Source organism: Paralichthys olivaceus, chromosome 15, assembly GCF_024713975.1.
Source record: "Paralichthys olivaceus isolate ysfri-2021 chromosome 15, ASM2471397v2, whole genome shotgun sequence".
NCBI classification, from domain to species: domain Eukaryota; kingdom Metazoa; phylum Chordata; class Actinopteri; order Pleuronectiformes; family Paralichthyidae; genus Paralichthys; species Paralichthys olivaceus.
In genome coordinates this window covers 8100250-8118278 of record NC_091107.1, presented here as the reverse complement: position 1 = coordinate 8118278, position 18029 = coordinate 8100250, and the positions used below count along the sequence as shown (strand labels likewise).

The following is an 18029-nucleotide window of genomic DNA, read 5'->3' as shown; positions in this document are numbered from 1 at the left end:
TTCAGTTTTACCACATTATGCAAAATACTTGTAATCTTCTCACAGTCGACTTATTAATGTGAAAAACAGAAGCAGTCTCCCTTCACATTCGATTTGCATGCAAGTAGACTTGATGTACTTGCAGGTAATTATGAGAACACTTAGTAAAAAAGTAAGATATAGATTAGACGAAAATGTTATCAAGCAAAGCAAATTCAGAGATGTTGGCTGATATCATAGTGTCCAATTCTAGTCGACAGCTGCTGATAGTTCAGACAGCAAATGCGTCACAGCGTTGTGACATTAAACAGCACAGATCCTCTCAAGTGCAGTGTATCATACATAAGAAGCAGGAAATCCACAGAATCTGATGCAACCCCATACCTCGTGTCTCCACTGCATAGATGAATTTTTTCATCACGTTAAACCCAGTGACATCCAGCTGAGCCACTGACGGAAAGAGGGAGAGGAACAGAGGAGGTGTGAGCCGTCGCAGTGAAATGTGTCAGGGTCAGAGGGAAAAAAATTTCATTTACATTTGCTTTGCAAAACAGGATAATCATCTACTGGAAATGGTGAGAATGATTAAACTAATCTGCAAATGATTTATTTTTTAGACGTACTGAATTATTCTCTCGGTCGCAAATAAAAAAAGAGTATTTTATATAAGTCAGTTAATGAATCACTTAAAGCTACTTACTGCCTTCAGCCTGGTTGTCTTTGTTCAGATTGTACACCTGCATGACAGAACAGAGGATTTTATTATATATTCTTTTATCCATTAGGTTTTGATTCTTATTCCACTGAAAAGTTAAACACAATAGCTAAGATTACTGCTTCAGAAAAACCTCTGCAATCTGTATAGATTGAAAATTATGATGAGAAAATGTATTTAAATCAGTTTTTGGAATGAAAACAACTAACAGAACATGGTAAATGGATCTCTTTATCATTTCTAGTCTTATTGACCACACAAAGCGCTTTAAAGCACAAGTTACATTCTCCCATTTACACACACATCCATACAGCGCTCCTATATGCAGTGCTTTTTCTACCACATTATTCACACACTGATACAAACAGGGTTAAGTGTCTTGCCCAAGGACACTTCCCATGCGGACTGACGAAAGCTGACATCGAACCACCTGTCTCTTGAGACACAGCCACACTAATACCCACTGGCATACAGCTATTATCACATAGATTATACTAATATATGTGTTACGTGTATATATATGTTTATAGGATACTGGAGAAAATAAAGAAGGTATGAATTTGTCTGCATGAGGTGTCATTGCGTGGCCTTGTATGTTGGCTATCAAGGTGAAGCATCCACACAACAGAGAACAACAAAACGTGGGCAAGTCCTTAAGAGCAAAACATCAACATCTCTTTGCTTTATTATCACAGACGATCCGAGCGCACCCCTGCCTGCTCGAGCTTGTGTTGTGTTTACGGATGCAGTTTACCTTTACTTTGTTTGAATACCGATGTGACGACGGGGTAAGTGTTGGGACATGAACAAAATGAAAGTGTGGAAAGCAACACTCAGTAACACATTTTGAGCCTCAGGGTGAAAGAGATGTATAATAAAAAGGCATATTGCAAGTGTCAGGGATACTGGCTGTCATTTATCCTATTAGGAACTAATAGCATTCATTATCTCTGTGGTAATGGCTCCTTGCCAGTGGTTACCAAACCTTCTGGCTTGTGACCCTTCGCGAGATCCCTCTTGACTTTACCTGTGACCTCTCATGGGGGATTATACTCTCTTAGTCAACACAGCTTCACGTAGAAATAATTTCCCCTTCTGACCCTCTCAGATTCCCTCATTGTTAGACACTTAAGGTAGTCAATTATCCAGCATTCCACAAGAAAAAAAGAATATTAGAAAACTGCTGGACTTCTCCTCCTCAGAGAATGATGAAGTGATGAAATGTACTGAGGGAACACTGCCAACGTCACAGAATTACAGTTGATGTTGGAGCTCTTGTTTTACTCAGCAAACATATTGTCCCTCTGTCTTTATATATTGTTTCACCACATAAGAAAAAAATGGTAACCATGGTAACCTACCGGTTCTCTCCCATCCATGGCCTCCATCCACAACCTGCGGTCCTCTTCTGACAGAGCCTGCATGGTGATCACACCCGGCCTTCACACACACACACACGCACGCACACGTCAATACAATTGCTTATTGAATATTGAGGTCAGTGACAAACATTGTCTACTAAGTACATGTTAGTACAGTGTGTATACAGAGTGCAACAACGCCTGTAAAACAAACTACAGCTGTAATCATAAGATCATAATTTAAACAAATAGCTACTCAAAATTCCTTCTGGAGTTTTTCTATCAAGTATAAATAATCTGTAAAACATATTTGATAGAAAACATTTCTTGTAAAACGCTTGTTGTCCTCCAACATCTGTAAAAGGATCTGTGTCCATACCTAAACCTAATTCAAAAAGCAAAGCATATTCATGTATGGGTGCCTGAGGTATGACTACACACTTTTCACCAGAACAGTTGATCAACATATTTGTTTCTCCATAAAAGGATAAAAAAAGAGCCAAGAGCTCAGCTTATGAATAAAACAATCTAATGGGGATTTGTGCACACACATGCACGTGCACGCACACCAGTCTACACAGTGTCTTGTCATCATGTTTCCACATTCAACCAAACACACTCAGATGTGACTGTACAGCCACATTCTAGGGATGGGGTAGATGCACGCAAAATTACATGTAAAGTAAAAATAACTTTTGTAAAAAAAAATCACTTAATTTGTTAGTACCTAGTCTATACAACAACAACCACACAAGAATAAATGAATAAAAAGAATAAGAGGCAAGTGGGAACAGGAAAAAATAGGATGGGGTGATAACAAGTGAGGTGGTTTTGATGGAGGAGGGCTGGAGCTGAGGAAGTGCAGAAAGAGAGGGAGGAGAGGAAAAGAGGAGATGGAAGATGAAGAGGGGGAGGAGAAGAGAGTAGGAAGAAAAACACTGCAAGGGGCCAAAACTGAGAGGAAGACCAGCAGCCACAGTATCTAGTGCTCAGGTCCAACTCAACTGAGCAGCACCCCCACATGTATCCTACCTGTAATTACACCTTCTAAAGCTCTACAACACAGTCCTGTCAGGCATGTGTCTTCTTCTTACTGGTTAGTATTTAAAAAAAACTAAATTATCATCCCATCTACAGTATGAGTAAGTAGATTTAATTAAATTATTAGTTTATAAATAAAGAGCATATTGCCTAAGTTTTCCCATGCCCTGAATTTTCCTTGTGCAGAATGCCCCAACACTCTAGAGTTGTGACAGCAGGTGGAAAAACAGTAAATAAATACGTAATATGACCCTAAAACTACAGTAAAGTTTGGACATTGCATTAGACTGATTAATAAAGACACAATTTGTACCTTGACTGGAAATGTAATGTGTCATCTTGGTAAGAAATTAAGTGGTAAAAATGTGGAAAGGAACCAGGTGGAAGTGGGTGAAATGAGACACAGTCACTGACCTGTCCACAGCCTCCACATCAAAACAAAACCTCTTTTCTATGGAGTCTGTCTTCCTCCTGGTGCAGGACTTTAAGATGAAGCTCTCCTCTTCTCCCTGACAGAGAGAGAAATAGAGGGGGAGAGAGAAAAGCATCATGGGACACAGCATTAGTAGTGTGATACGTGCAGAACAGATGACAGTCTGGAATGAGGACTGAGGTTTTCAAATCTGAGAACACAAATATTTTTAGAAATTAGTTTTGTCTTAGTTAAGTTTTTGATTATGACTCGCTTTCTTTCCTATCCTGTTGAAAAGAATTAGTTCAAATCTAACTGGAAGCACATTGAAATAATTTAGGTCCAACATTTGCACTATGAGATGGACAGCGACTTGATTCTGCAGGAGCAGAAGTTTCCAGTGAAGTTCAGTGTTTTCTACTTTTACTTTGAGCCTAGTTACTGCAATGACTTCGTGGCAACTGTCAGGAAACAGGCCTGAGCTTGCATCAGATTTGCGTTATGCAGAACGTAGGTGGGAGTGAAAAGAGACACAGAAGCAAATGAGGCTGCACTTTCGTCTTTTAAGGGAGCTGTCAAGGAATAAATTAAGCTATGTCCTAAAACTAGTATCTCCCTGCGTGACTGTGCACTGGTGTGAATCAAGTGTCAAATTTGCTCTTTGTTTTGTTACTGAACGACTGACATAAAACCTTCCTTTTACACTCCTGCCATCAAAATGACTTAATTGCAGCTTCCCCTGAACTATTTCTTGACAGCATGTCATGTGTTGGAGATAATAAAAAAATTAATCCAAGCACACACAGTGGTAAGAGCTGGTTGTGCTCAGCAGTGAGCAGAGTGTGAATGAGAGCTGGAGAGCAGGCAGACGGATGTACCGTCTGAGTACCGGGTGAGAACATACTGTGAAAGAGACAACATGGATACTGTAGGCTGAAAAGACATTTAAGATAACATGTGTTTGATGTGGAACGTTTGTGCGCATGTTTGTTTCTAACTTTCTAAAAAGAAATTCTTTCTAACATAGAGAAACAATGAAAGCTGGAGAGAAGCATATCTTGGATGTTTAGTGTCAGTGTGAGGACAGCTCTACGTGCAGGTGTGAACCATAGACTGCATGTGTGAATATGGACCACATGACTACTCCAAAGTGAAGCCAAAGCATTTGATTGCCCCCTGGTGGCTGGCTGCAGTATAGCTCATAAACCCTGAGTCCTCCATGTTAGTGGATGGGACATGGACCAAACTAAAAAAAAAAATCAAACTTCACATCAAACACATTTTTCTCAAAGGTGGTTTCTGTCATTTCAGGCAATTCTTGTCACACAATTGTTTGTTTACATATTTGTTTGGGGGGTGTTTAATACATTATTTGATCGCTCTACTCCACTTGCTGTACGGATCAGGATGGTAGCGTTCATGTACAGAATATTTTAGCTTCAACTCTGGATCATGGGAGAAAGTGGAGATGCCTTGTCCATCTTTATATAGTATGAACGCCCTGAGATCCAATCATGTGGTCAAGTGGTCACAGGAGAAACATTCAAGACACTTTTTAATGCCAGGTTTGAACATTGTTTTCACATGTATCTGCACATTTAAATGGCCGGAGCTACTCACCATTTTCCCTACTGATTTAGGGTCAAACAGAACCATGGTCACCCTCTTGGGCTCCCGATGGTACGTACAGTAGTACTTCACCCAGGTAGATACAAATGAGCCTGAGGGAAAGACAGAAAGAAATGACGAGAAAATTAATGGAATAAAGGTTAAAACCAAGAATAACACATGAGAAGAAGGGAATAAAGAGAAAAGAGAAAAAAACTAAATTTAGAGGACGAGACTAGGTTTTAAAAAAAAAAAAGGTTGAGTCTTAGTCCGACGTGCTTCAGTGGTGAATATGTTGCCATGGTACTGATCAGAGTGGTTGTCACGTCTCCAGCAGGTCACATGACTTTGTCAACTGTCGTTTCATCATGGTTTGTTTGTTCTGCTGCTCTGTTAATGTGTGTGGGAGAAAAAGATGCCACTAACACGCATGTACAGAACCAAGATTCACACACAGAGCCTGTTTCCATGGCACTGACACACTGGAAATTGTTGTTGAAATGCATCCTTACTGTAACATGTAATACATTCATTATACACACACACACACGCAGAGGGTTGGGCAGATACATACGCTTCTCCTGTACGAACAGGTATCCTTCCATGGTGTGCTGGCTGACACTCTTGTGATCGTGTGGATTCTCCTTCATCTTCCTCATCAGACTCTCCACCTCCGACCGTGTGCTCTCAAAGCGATTCCTCGTCTGTGCAAACACAAGCACAGGGAGGCACACACCTTAGGCCTTTCATCGAATGTTGTGATCCTGAGATAAAGCTCAACTTGCAACAACAGTAGAAGCTACATCTATTTTTCTGCAGAACGAGAGACACACAAACAGCCAGAAATTCTCAGCACTAACAATCTTAAATACTTGAGGTTTTTCAGTTTCTAATTAATATTTTTAAACTCTGAATGGAAAAAGGAGAATATGCTGAAATAAATTATACTGAAATTAAATGTTATGTGTGTGTGTGTGTGTGTGTGTGTGTGTGTGTGTGTGTGTGTGTGTGTGTGTGTGTGTGTGTGTGTGTGTGTGTGTGTGTGTGTGTGTGTGTGTGTCTTACATTCTGTATGCTGATAGTGAGATCAGTCTTGAAGTGACTGAAGTCCTTTGCCAGCTCGTAACCGTGGTGATAGTAGGTGAACAGGCCTTGGAGAAACGCCAACAGCTGAGGGAAACAAAACGACATGACAGTGAAGGAAGTGGAGGAGTAGGAGGGAGAGATAAAACTAATGACAAGGAGGGTGAGGGGAAGAGAGGATGAGAAGGTAGATGAGGAAGGTGGACAGACAGACACTTTATCTGACTTCATAGAAATAAGTTAGTGGATTAAAAACAATGTCTGATGGTGTTCTGTTGCCATACAATACAGAAAAGAATGATTAAAAAAACCTTTATTGTGATTTCCTACTTAATTTAAATTGAGGTTTGTTTTGTGTGTGTGCAACAAATTGTATTTCCGCAGCGGTAACCACTGAGTTACCCTCCAGCAACTCGGCACCAAAAACTTCTAACGGCTGTTTGCCAGCAACAGAAGACTAACTTCAGAGAGCAGCTGCTGGGTGTGGATATCTCCGAGTCAGTGAATGTGCTGGAAAAGCAGCAAGAGTGCTCAGCGACTCAAGGGAAAGATACAAGGGGAAAGTGGGGAAAGTGTCTTCTTACCGGCTCCACAAAGTCGAACATCTTCCTCTCCTGGACCTCCTGCACCTTGAAGACATACTCCAGAGAAACCTCGTAGAAGTGCTGCCGTACATTATCGACCTGGTTGTCCGCCTACAGGGAAGAAAATTAAGAATGCTTAAAGACCAATCAGGTGGAAGAAAAAAAGACAGGTGTAAACCACGCGCTGCATATAGAGATGGACGACACGACTCCTCCCTAAGGTGAACCCAAACTGTCCCTGGTGGCTGGCTGCAGTACACATATCTGGCCACCTACATGTTAGCAAATGGGACATGAACCAAATCAAAAAGTCAAAGTACACATTGAATTCACAGGCAGTTTTATACAGATGTTTGTTCAAGTGTTCATGTTTCTGATAAGTTTGGTTTTAATTATTTATTTAATGTGGGGTGAAATTACATCATCTGGATACTGGGAGGAAGTGGAGACATGACGTCCATCTTTACATAAAATCTATTGATGTAAACTTAGGCATCTAAGATCTTACTTCATGTAGATGTGACTCTTTCTTCCGTGCTGAGAGGCTCAGATGTTTCTCCAGCACGGCACAATACTTCTCTGTCTCTTTGTCGTACTTCTTCTTGGCTTCCTGTAACAGATTTGGGTGACAGACAATATAATCAAGCTTCATCTCAGCTAATTCGACTCCTGTGAGACTTCAGACGGAACATTTCTGTCATGTTAACAGACAAAACATCTAATCTAATTAATTAACTTTAAACATATTATCATGGACTAATTTGATTAGTGGCTACCATCTGTATTCATCCATAACGCTCAAGTACAATTGACTTTGAGAACAGAGAGTAAAGGTAATCTTTATTTAGAGTGAATTTCTTTTAGCTTTAGCATAATATTTTCCATTTGTCAGGGAGACCACGGTTCCTCTGGGGAGCACAGCTGCTTATAAAACAACAGACTGTTTCACACTGAGAGCTGAGATCACCATCATCAGAGACAGACGAATGATGAACCAGGGACAGATAGAGCAGGGTGTGTGTATCTTACGACTGCTGGCTTTAAAACTTTAAAGAAAAATGTCCAAGAAGATCAAGAGACACTGAGGAAAGAACACAAGGCAGTCGTTTCTTCTGTTAACCTGTTCAGCCATTATCAGTCATGTTAAGTTCATTTAACTTTAATCTAATTCTAACCGATGGAAGGAAGAGATATGGACGTAGAGACGGAGGAGGGAAACTAAATGAGAGACATAAACCGAGGAGGGGCAGGTCAGGGTGGGTCGTCCTCTGTCAGAGAGACACTGGGGTGTTATTAACTGTACATCTGCCCCGGCTTGTTAGTGTTATTGCATTTCTTTATCCCAAACTCATGACATGACCGGATTAGAGCTTCAGGCCGAAGACCAAATTTAAGATTTACTGATAAAATCTGAATATTTGGTCCTGCAGAAAAAGCTGTGAATTGAGGTGTATATTTCTGTTTTCTGACATTTTACTCATATATTTACATATTTAGTAATAGACAAAAATAGTCATGAAAGTAACCGTTTATTGCGCCATGGAGAATTAGAAACCATGTTGAAGAAATATATATTCTGGGCTTTCGATAAAAAAGTAAAAAAAAGAAAAAGTTGTAATTTTAAAAGAAAATAAATTTAGCCTAATAATTTTAGCCTACGTTTACGACTTAATTCTCGTAATATTCCGGCTTTAGTCTTGAAATGTTTTTTTCTTCAACATGAGGCTGTTCATGATGTTTATCCCATAATCTCTCAACTGGAAACAGGCGTTTTATGTGGCAAATCAATAAGCAGCACAGTGGCGATGTGCGAGGCAGAGGATTTGCCAAGAAATTCCAGAAAAAATCTTAATTATCCTGTGTCAGTTTGTACTCAGACAAAAAATCTGTTACATCAACCTCTTTTGCAGTCACATGACACAGGTGCTTCATTGCCGCGACAGTTTCAACTACAAGTAGAGTCCTCGAGGCCCGAGGAGGAAACACACAGCAGCTGCAGAAAACATCAGAGATGGTGAACATTCCTCTGAACAACAAGCTCTCTGTCTAAAGTCTGCGTCGTTGACACTCATGTCTGAAAACGCTTTTCATTTGCATTGTAGTTTTTAAAGGGAAAGATTTTTGCCTTTTATGACAGGTGAGAAATCCTCCTTTTATTTATGTCATATTTACAATGTGGTCACCTCAACTGTAATATTCACTGCAACATGCTGCTGTGGGAAATTCAAACCTACCAACAGAAAGACTCCTCCTTATATTACACTCCCCTATAAAAGGTATATGTGGTGTGTGCATATGTGTGTTAATGTTTACTCTAAATCACTGGTCACCAAATTTGATATAAAACAGTGATAGAAGGATTTAAAGTCAGTTCTATCCTCGTCCAGCAGGTGGCAGTGTCCTCACAGTGTGTTAACTGATTTTTTTTTTTTTCTTTGTCAAAGGAGTGAAGTTAATGAAATGTTTAAATATGGAACCAGACTGACTAATGTTTGACTCCACCGTCATGTGAATGATTACAGGGGAGTCCCACAGAAACATAATTGAAACCAAATCATCACCTCCTCCCTGTTTCTGCATGCAGCAGATGGCGTTGTCACTTTTTACAAACTTTTTTTGTGCAGCACCAAAGTTTACAGACAGTACCAGGAATTTACTGCACTATATCAGTTACTATGTTCTCAGCAGAAGCAGAATCTGCTGTGTCTGTCTGGAGCTTAATCCAAAATACACTGATGCAGGGAGGAGACTTCTGGTCTCATGTCATTTTACATTTCAGCATTAATGAGTTGTAATCTGGGAGAAAAGTTAAAGGAGGAGAAGATAAGAAATGTTTACAAACTAGTTGATGCTCCCTCCCCTTTTTATTCCCATAAAAAGAGAACAACTCTTCATTAGATTTAGTGCAAAGCAGAGACGACTTTGAACGTAGGCCTGAGCCTGAAACTAAAACCTGGGAGGTGATTAAAGAGTTCATTAAAAGCAAAACTTGTTTTATGAGTGGGCTTAATTTACAACACTTTATTTACACTCATTCTCCATTAGATCAGAAATACTTCTAACGTTGCTTCAGATTTAATTTTTTGATATAACATGACATGACCTGCACTATGTCCTTTAGTCTTAAAGGCTGCTGAATGTTGAATTTTAAGGAGTTAACTAATCATACAATGTTTTTAAGACCTACTGCCTGCAGCTATTTGAATAAATTAACTGTATAATATACAAAAGCATGTTTTGAAAGTACGTCTATCTCTCTTCACTGTAACAGTCATGAAACTCCTCTCAGCTCGGCAGCTTTGCGTCAAGTCGAAACTGTGGCAGGTGAAGACGTTGTCGGTTCTTTCAGGTTCTAAACCAGGATTAGTGGATCGCTCGAGGTGACCTAACAGCACAGATTACCCGTTCACTTCTTAATCGCTCCACCGTGTCACAATCAAACAATGACCTGCTATATCGGGATGGATTAGCAGAGTATATGCACTGATAACATGTTAAATAACACATGTATCAGAGGAAACCCTGCGGATACTCATCTAGGTCCTATAGCTAATGACTGCACAGGGCGAGTGTAGCATGACCTGATCTAAGGAGATTACACTGAAACGGGGCATATTCACTAAATGGGGCAGGAGATTACCCCCAAAACATGTTCAGTGTAGCTCTTATCTTTTAAATTATGTGTTGTAAATTTGAGGTCCACCATGTAGGTACTTTTTTTTGTCCAAAGTTTTCATACCGTCCTGTACCCTCAGTCAAGGTAGAAAAGATTTGTACTCGCTGAAACTCTAAAACAACAGTGCCTGTGCCGTGAGGGAGTCCTGTCATTCGCAGAGACCCCCCAGTGGGAGGCAGTGATTTATGGCAGGATTATGTATTCCTCTAATCTCCTATCCAGGTCATGGAAGTGATGGCACAGACTGTGATACTGGTAGACTTAGTGAAGGAGAGGAGACCTGGACACATGCAATAAATATTCTACTACAGCCTTTCATTACAGGCTCGTTTTAAAGAGACTTTACAAGATTCTGTCAGAGCAAAGTTATTGTGAGGCCGCACTGTTAAAATAACTGACTTTAACACCTTAGACTGAGCATTGTGAGGTGTCATCAACACTACAATACAGTGTCCTTTATGGTATTGTTTTCAGTAATTGGGGATATTTTTCTTGTTCTATCAACTTTATTCCAAAGTATCCTTGCAAAGCTGTGACTGCAGAAACATTATAGGATGTGCCTAATATCGCTGTGCTGTATAATGAGCATTGCTTCTGACACTACAGGAAATACTGCAATTATCTTGGAGGTTCTCAGAGGAAATTTAACATGTGCCAGTAGTTTAGAAAAAGGCCGTATGAGCAGTAGATGTGCCGTTTTAAGGGAACAGCAGTAATCATGTTATTTTAGGGTGCATTACATAAGACTACAGTAACAACATATTATATGGGTAATTGTATCCAGATGTAATGGATATAAAAAATGAAGACACTTGTGAAAATCTGATAAACTGCAGAACAATGTCGACCAGGTGGTGAATGTTTCTGAGACAGGAAATGGTTTCACCTGCAGTGCTTCATCCAGCGAGAGCTGAAGTCTCTCAGGAAATCTAACTGTCGTCATTATGAAACAAAGTAGAATCACACCTGAAACTTTTTGTGAACGGCTGTCACTGTGTTACAGTTAAATTCACAAACAAATATAGATTTAAAACTAAACTAAACTTTAAACTAAAACTAAACAAATAGGTTTAAGTTGAGTGCCATGTCAGCCAGTTAATAGCTGCAGAACAGAATATTATTGATGTACTTGTGTTTCACTGACACTGTGCACGTGTCAATACTTGTGCAGTGCACGTGTGAATTGTCACCCTCACTGTGGCTGTTCAATGTCATTCACTTGCCTTTGCTGCACTGATCTGTTCTTTCCTGAACCGCTCCAGAGGCATAATCAGAACATCGCTGGCGTTCTCGATCTGGGGAAACACACACTTTATTATGGACATTATATACATATACTGCATGGCATGTATCTACATAATTTAGCCAGTTATCTGGAGAAAGCCTAAGAAAAGGGAAATGTACTGGCATGACAGGAAAAATAGAAAGAACATATATATATGTACTGACATCTTTAAAAGCTTTATTCTGAAAAACACAGTTCTTACTCCCTCCCGTTGTCCAACCTGTAAGATCCCTGACAGTTTGTGAGGTCACTCACCATCCGTGTCCTCTCGTCCTCCAGGTTCTGCAGAACCGCTGCAAACTCCTGAAGAGACTTGGCTGAGGGCAGACACATCAACAGGCCGGGGGAAAAGACGAGAATGCCAAATTAGAAACAAGACACAACTGGAAAGAAAAGAGAAAACGTTGGTACTTCAAGTAGGGGATGGTGAGAGACACACAAGTACAAACAGAAATGGAGGGAGTGTTTGAAAAGAGCTGGCATGAGGTGAACGTGATGAGGGTGCCTTTGTTTCTGTTCTTGGACCTTTCACAAAAGTTTCTAAAGTCATGACACAGCAGAATGATTAACTAGAAATAAAACCGCAACTCAGAGGGTTCGTTTCTACGGTGCTCTCAAAGTGAGCACAGCACGGCTGCATGGTTTTGGGCCAAAGCTTCCATTTCAGTTGCCTCTGTCCAGCACACACACACAAACACAATTAGCATGTTTAATCCTTAATCATTATATGAGGAGAGAGAACACACACACACACACACACACACACACACACACACACACACACACACACACACAAAGCTCCTCGACATTAAGCTTAAGCTGCAGGATTTGGATCTTGGAGGTTGGATCCAACTGTAAAAAAGGGATCCATGCAGGAATGTATTAAAAAGAAACACAACCTTTTAATGAAGCTTATAAATGCAGTCAAACCTTTCAGCACAATCACACAAAATCAATCACATGTGGATATAAAGTATATGATACTGAGACATTTATAATGAGACACTGAACCAATAAAAATAAGAGATTGTTTTTGGCCATTTTTGTCTTTGTGTAAAGACTTATTACTTTTTAAACTGTTTAAATTCAAACTCATTCAATATGTGAATGTTGTAGATCGCTTTAGGGTGGAACAATCATTGTATGGCAGAGAAGTCAGTTTGACCCATGTATGAAAATGACTATCCTAAAAAACAAAGGCTGCCGTTGTGCAGTCCGGTTGAGCAGCAAGCTGTTCAGGAAAGATAGTTGAGGATAGTTAAACAACAGTGGTGGGTGGGTGAGGTCAGTTTAAGAGCTGCGGCCTGCAGAGACAGAGCCAGGAGAGGGTGTGGCGGCCGCTGCATGTTTCACAGCAGAGCATTGCAAAGCCAATGAGTTCATGGAACGATTGTTCTCATGTAGACCAATACTTCATGACACTACATAATGATATTGTACTGAACACAGGCCCAATCTTCACTTGACTACATGCACAAGCACAATACTGCAATGATTACAGTTTATATGCATCATTATAACAGTTTTTAAAAGTGCAATACCTTCTACCCAACACCCCATAAGTATAATGACCTATCTGTATATCATAATTTATTTCTCTACCACGAAACTTTGAGGATTTAACTGTGAAGTACGTTTTTTTATTTTTCCATTATTTGCTTTGTCAGGCAATAAAAAAGCCTGGAGGAGAAAATGACAGTTTTCATTCGATTTCCATCAAACACAAACATTTGATACCAGAACAGACTCAGCAGAGGCATAATTTGAGCTTGTTTATCGGAAAAATCTAGCTGCTTTTTATATCTGAGCTGATACGACTGTTTCTATTTTGGTGACTATAAATGGAAAAGTGCCGTCTACAGATTTACTTACTAGATTTCATCTTCCCACACAGTGAACGTATCAGATTTCATTTCGGCGAGCTCACCTATGCATATCTCATCGTCCGTCTCGGCATCTCCAATACACTGGAATTTGAACTCGTTGAGAGAGTCGGCAAACTTCCTCTTGGCCGTCGACAGACCTGAGAGGAAAGAGAGAAGCTGTCAGAGGTTTAGCAGTTTTATTCGACCACTTCTGGACACGAGAGAGGAAGAAAAACCTTATTCACCCACAAACTGTAAAACATCACATTATTACTATCACTACATTCCTACCACCATGTCACAGAAAACCATTATTTGATTCCCTTTTTTATGCAGTTACCGAAAGTGAGAGTAAATGGAAAAAGCCTAAATGCAGACTGTGGATACTGTGAGTGGATCCCCAGTGGTGTTAGTGATGAAGGTTGACAGCTACTGCGTTTGTGTGTATCTGTGCACGTGCTGTGAAGAGTGCAAAAAGTGCCATTAATCTTGAGTCACATTGGCCAAGTGAGGCAGTGAAAAGCCTTCGGACAGATGGATGATGTCTTTCAAATAATACATGAGGCCCTAGAAGCTCCTAGGAGACAGACACTCACGGCGAGTTTAGCTTCCTGGCCATTTTAACTCAAGGCAGGGTTACCTCCTGTACAAAGTTTCCCTGTTGCTGGGTGAACCAAGGTCACACACGCGTCCTATTGGGTTGTAGTGAAATAGAGGAAGGAGGGGGAAGATAGTGAGAGAGAGAGAGGAATCTCTATAACTTTCTTGTTAACTGGACACTGAGACGGTGAGATATAAGAATTTTTAAATAATGAATATTTTTTCTTTTACTTCTATGGTCAAATAAAAAAGTCAAAGCCTTACAACATAGGTGACAGTATGACGTGGTCAATCCCAGCAGGTAAATACCAATCTTTCAAGAGAGAGGAGGACAGGAACTATACAAAATGTGCACAAGCAGCAAAGACGTATTTCAGCAGTGTTTTGAAAATATGGATGGAACTCAAAATGAAATCCAGACAAATATGAAGAGAAAGAGACGGAAAACAAGCCGAGAGATCAAGAGTCTCACGTAAGAGACAGATGGGAGTCAGGGAAAGGACGGAGAGGGTTGAGAGAGCACACAGATGCAGCGTAATAGGCCATGTTCGTGTAAATACCACACGTTCACCATGCATATCTGTGTGTGTGGACAAAATGTGCATTTGGAAAGATCTGCTCTCTGCTTGCCAGTTGCAGAAATGAATCACAGGCGTTGCAGCTCCTGCATGTGTTGCCAGTAACATACACATGATGGCAAATACACAAACACTTTCTTGTACTTCTATCTTAGTGAGGACACTCACAGGCATAATGCATTTGCCAACCACTTATCCTAACATTAACCATCACAACTAAATGGCTAACCCAATTCCCTAACCTAACCCTAACCCAATTCTAACGCTAACCCTAAAACCAAGTCTTAACCCTCAAACAAAAGTGAGGACCAGCCAAAATGTCCTCACTTTCCAAAGATGTCCTCACTCCGTCAGTTCTATGCACGCACACACACACCTCTTACTCTTGCGTCTGACTCATGAAAACATTGTAGGATGTCAGTTAGCAGTGAGTCACTGTGGCTCTGCAGCATCAAAATAACTAAAGTATGATCAGACCACATTCCAACCTTGAAGAATAAACTGTGGTTATATAGTGCCTGTGTCCATTGAAGAAAAAACTACTTTCATTCAGTGAAATACACAGCAGCTGGAGGGCAAGTATGATATAAAAGCAATGTGGACTGAGTTTGAAATGGACTGAAAAACAACATGACTTCTAAGTCGCTCGGCTAAAAAACATTTGCACAAATAAAATGTATCATTTCATTGACATATTGAAAGAGACATATTATGCTCTTATTCAGATTTGTAAATTTGTGTTATTAATTGAAAAGGTTCACAGGCTCTAATGTTCAGAAAACACAACTCTCCTCAAACTGGCCATCGCTGCAGCTCCTCTTTTCAGCCTCTGTCTGAAACACTGGGTTTCAGCTCCTGTCTCTTTGAAGAGCAAATGTGTCTGCTCTCGCTGTATCTGATGCACGGGGAAATACAAGACTAGCTTCTAGGTGTGTATTATGCAAAAAAAGAAAAGAAAAACTTACAAAGCATAATGTGTCCTTTAATAAGTAACTAGCAACAATTTCCTGTTTACTGGTAATGAATGTGGAGCCTTTCAAAGCTGTTTCCTCCAAACAAGAAAATAAGAGGCCGCTACTCTGACTTAAAAGCACACGTGCAGCTTTTCAGGAGAGTTTGAGGTGACAGATACATTCTTGTGTTCTGATTGTTCATCTATATAAGTAAAATCAGAAACAATGTATACTTTCCTTTAACACAGTTACAAGCCATAATAAAATGTTCTGCTGACTGGATCTTTGTTTTCAGAGAAACCGCTTGTTTTCTATCACACATTATTCACTGGCCTTTTATTTTTGTATCTTTTCAGTTGTTCTGTTTGTAGCATGAGTACGTTAGACCCAGCATGGGTGGCCCCAGTGAATCAAGTCCTGTTCTGGCAGCACTGATGTCATGCTATGTGTCCACTGAGGTACACAAAACGATAACTCTCTGCACTCTCCTCCTCGCTCTCACTTCACTGCTCTTTCTTTTTTTTGGCCTTCAACTTCCATTCCCTCTCTTATCTGACTGCTCCATCGTGCCACTGACAGTTCCTCTTGGCACCTCATCAGCAAAACCTGCCGGTTGTGGATAAAATCTTCACTCTGGATCCAGCCACACGCCACATGGTCACACACATCAAAAAACTAACCACAGACTGAGGAGTAGAAAAACAGAAGACTGTTTAAAAAAAACAGCCTTCAAGTTTATGCGTATTAGTTCTACAGTCATCCACTCCATCCATTATCAATACCACTTTCTCTTTAAGGGATGCCGGGGTCTGGAGCCGATCCCAAGTCACAGGGCTGACAAACAAACACGTTCACATATACCTGGAGACTCTGAATGTGTTTGTAAATGGAACCTTTACTGTAAATTACTTTAAGTCAATAAGATTATAAATGTTACAGAAAAATAAAAATCCCTTTACATTTTATAGAGAGAAATTGTAAACATTATATATTTATAGTTGTACTTTAAATTCGGAGCAACAAACTGTTCTCATTAAGAAAAGCCCCTATGAAAAAAGACAGACCTGGACTCAGTTCATAGTTGAAGGACTGAGTCATAGTTGAACAAGTTTCAGTTTAAACTGAAAAAACAATCTTTAATTTAGCATGAAGTTCAAAATTATGTGGTTTTTCAAAATAAACTGTCATAAACTCAAATGTGTCTCAAGTAGAGCATTAAAACGTAAAAAAAACCCATGTTTAATGGATTTCACCTGTTTGAGTCGACTCGCCCTTGGACGATGTCTCAATGTACATTTTGGCAAAAGCTGTGATGAGGCAACATATGTTTTATAATGTTTTTCTGGCTTCTATATGTAAATACATGCGTGTCACATAAATCACACAACTCTTATCTTGCATGTCGGCGTTTTCTCAGTGGATGCTGGCAACAGCGAGGCACTCAGACACACACATGTACATACGTAGCTTCATATATCTGTGCGCACACACACACACACTCAAACCGTGGGTTCAAATGAAAACCACATTGCTGGACCGTATACATGTAATTGTGGTATATCTTGGCAACGCAACATAGAAAGAATTACATCCCATAACAAGTACACTGTCCAGAGCAACTTTGAATGCAAAGCTACAGATGTAGGCAGCAGTGATGCCTCGGCTCTAAGGTAGCTGTCTGAATGCACAAGTTAAACCCCAAGATTAAAATATGTTGGACCAATGTATGTAGAGTAGAAGTAATACATATTTTTTGGCGGTAAGCAGATGGTTAGGTGCTGAGGGTTTCCAAATGTTTAGACTGACTTGGGAGCCAAAGTTACTTAGATGATGCACATAGACATAACACACTGAATATAAAAACTACTATACAGAAGTACAATGACATTAATGCAGTATATGACTTTAGACTGCTATGAGAATGGATATTTATATTGAAGTCTGCACATCAATGGATGTATGTCAAAATGTGCCACGGTCCATGTGAGCAGATCACCAAACAGAATAGATTTACATGTGAAGTTGCTGCGGCTTCATACAGCAGCATCCCAGCGTGGTCTTGCTGGTCAAATCAGTAGTTCAAGTGTGAGTGTGAGTGTGTGTGTGTGTGTGTGTGTGTGTGTGTGTGTGTGTGTGTGTGTGTGTGTGTGTGTGTGTGTCCAGGCAGGGAGGTCAATAGAGGACAGTGACAACTAAAAATAAGTGACCCTGCAGACACTCACGTCTCTGTCCTCTTATCCTCTTCTCTCGTACTTTTCCCCCGATTCTTCCCTATTTCACTTCCTCCTG

General features: G+C 40.1%; 1 protein-coding gene across 1 annotated transcript in view; it reads right to left on the bottom strand.

Annotated features, from left to right (window-relative positions):
• LOC109635729 (rho GTPase-activating protein 26) overlaps nucleotides 1-18029 on the bottom strand; it is a 73972-nt gene that overhangs the window by 27924 nt on the left and 28019 nt on the right. Inside the window, exons 2-13 of the mRNA XM_069539752.1 lie at nucleotides 13672-13767; nucleotides 12000-12061; nucleotides 11683-11754; nucleotides 7292-7393; nucleotides 6784-6894; nucleotides 6182-6286; nucleotides 5691-5820; nucleotides 5129-5229; nucleotides 3511-3605; nucleotides 2056-2134; nucleotides 680-716; nucleotides 364-429 (exon numbers count right to left, since the gene is read on the bottom strand). Coding sequence (XP_069395853.1) covers nucleotides 364-429; nucleotides 680-716; nucleotides 2056-2134; nucleotides 3511-3605; nucleotides 5129-5229; nucleotides 5691-5820; nucleotides 6182-6286; nucleotides 6784-6894; nucleotides 7292-7393; nucleotides 11683-11754; nucleotides 12000-12061; nucleotides 13672-13767 — 1056 coding nt within the window. The remainder of the gene's footprint in view (nucleotides 1-363; nucleotides 430-679; nucleotides 717-2055; nucleotides 2135-3510; nucleotides 3606-5128; nucleotides 5230-5690; nucleotides 5821-6181; nucleotides 6287-6783; nucleotides 6895-7291; nucleotides 7394-11682; nucleotides 11755-11999; nucleotides 12062-13671; nucleotides 13768-18029) is intronic.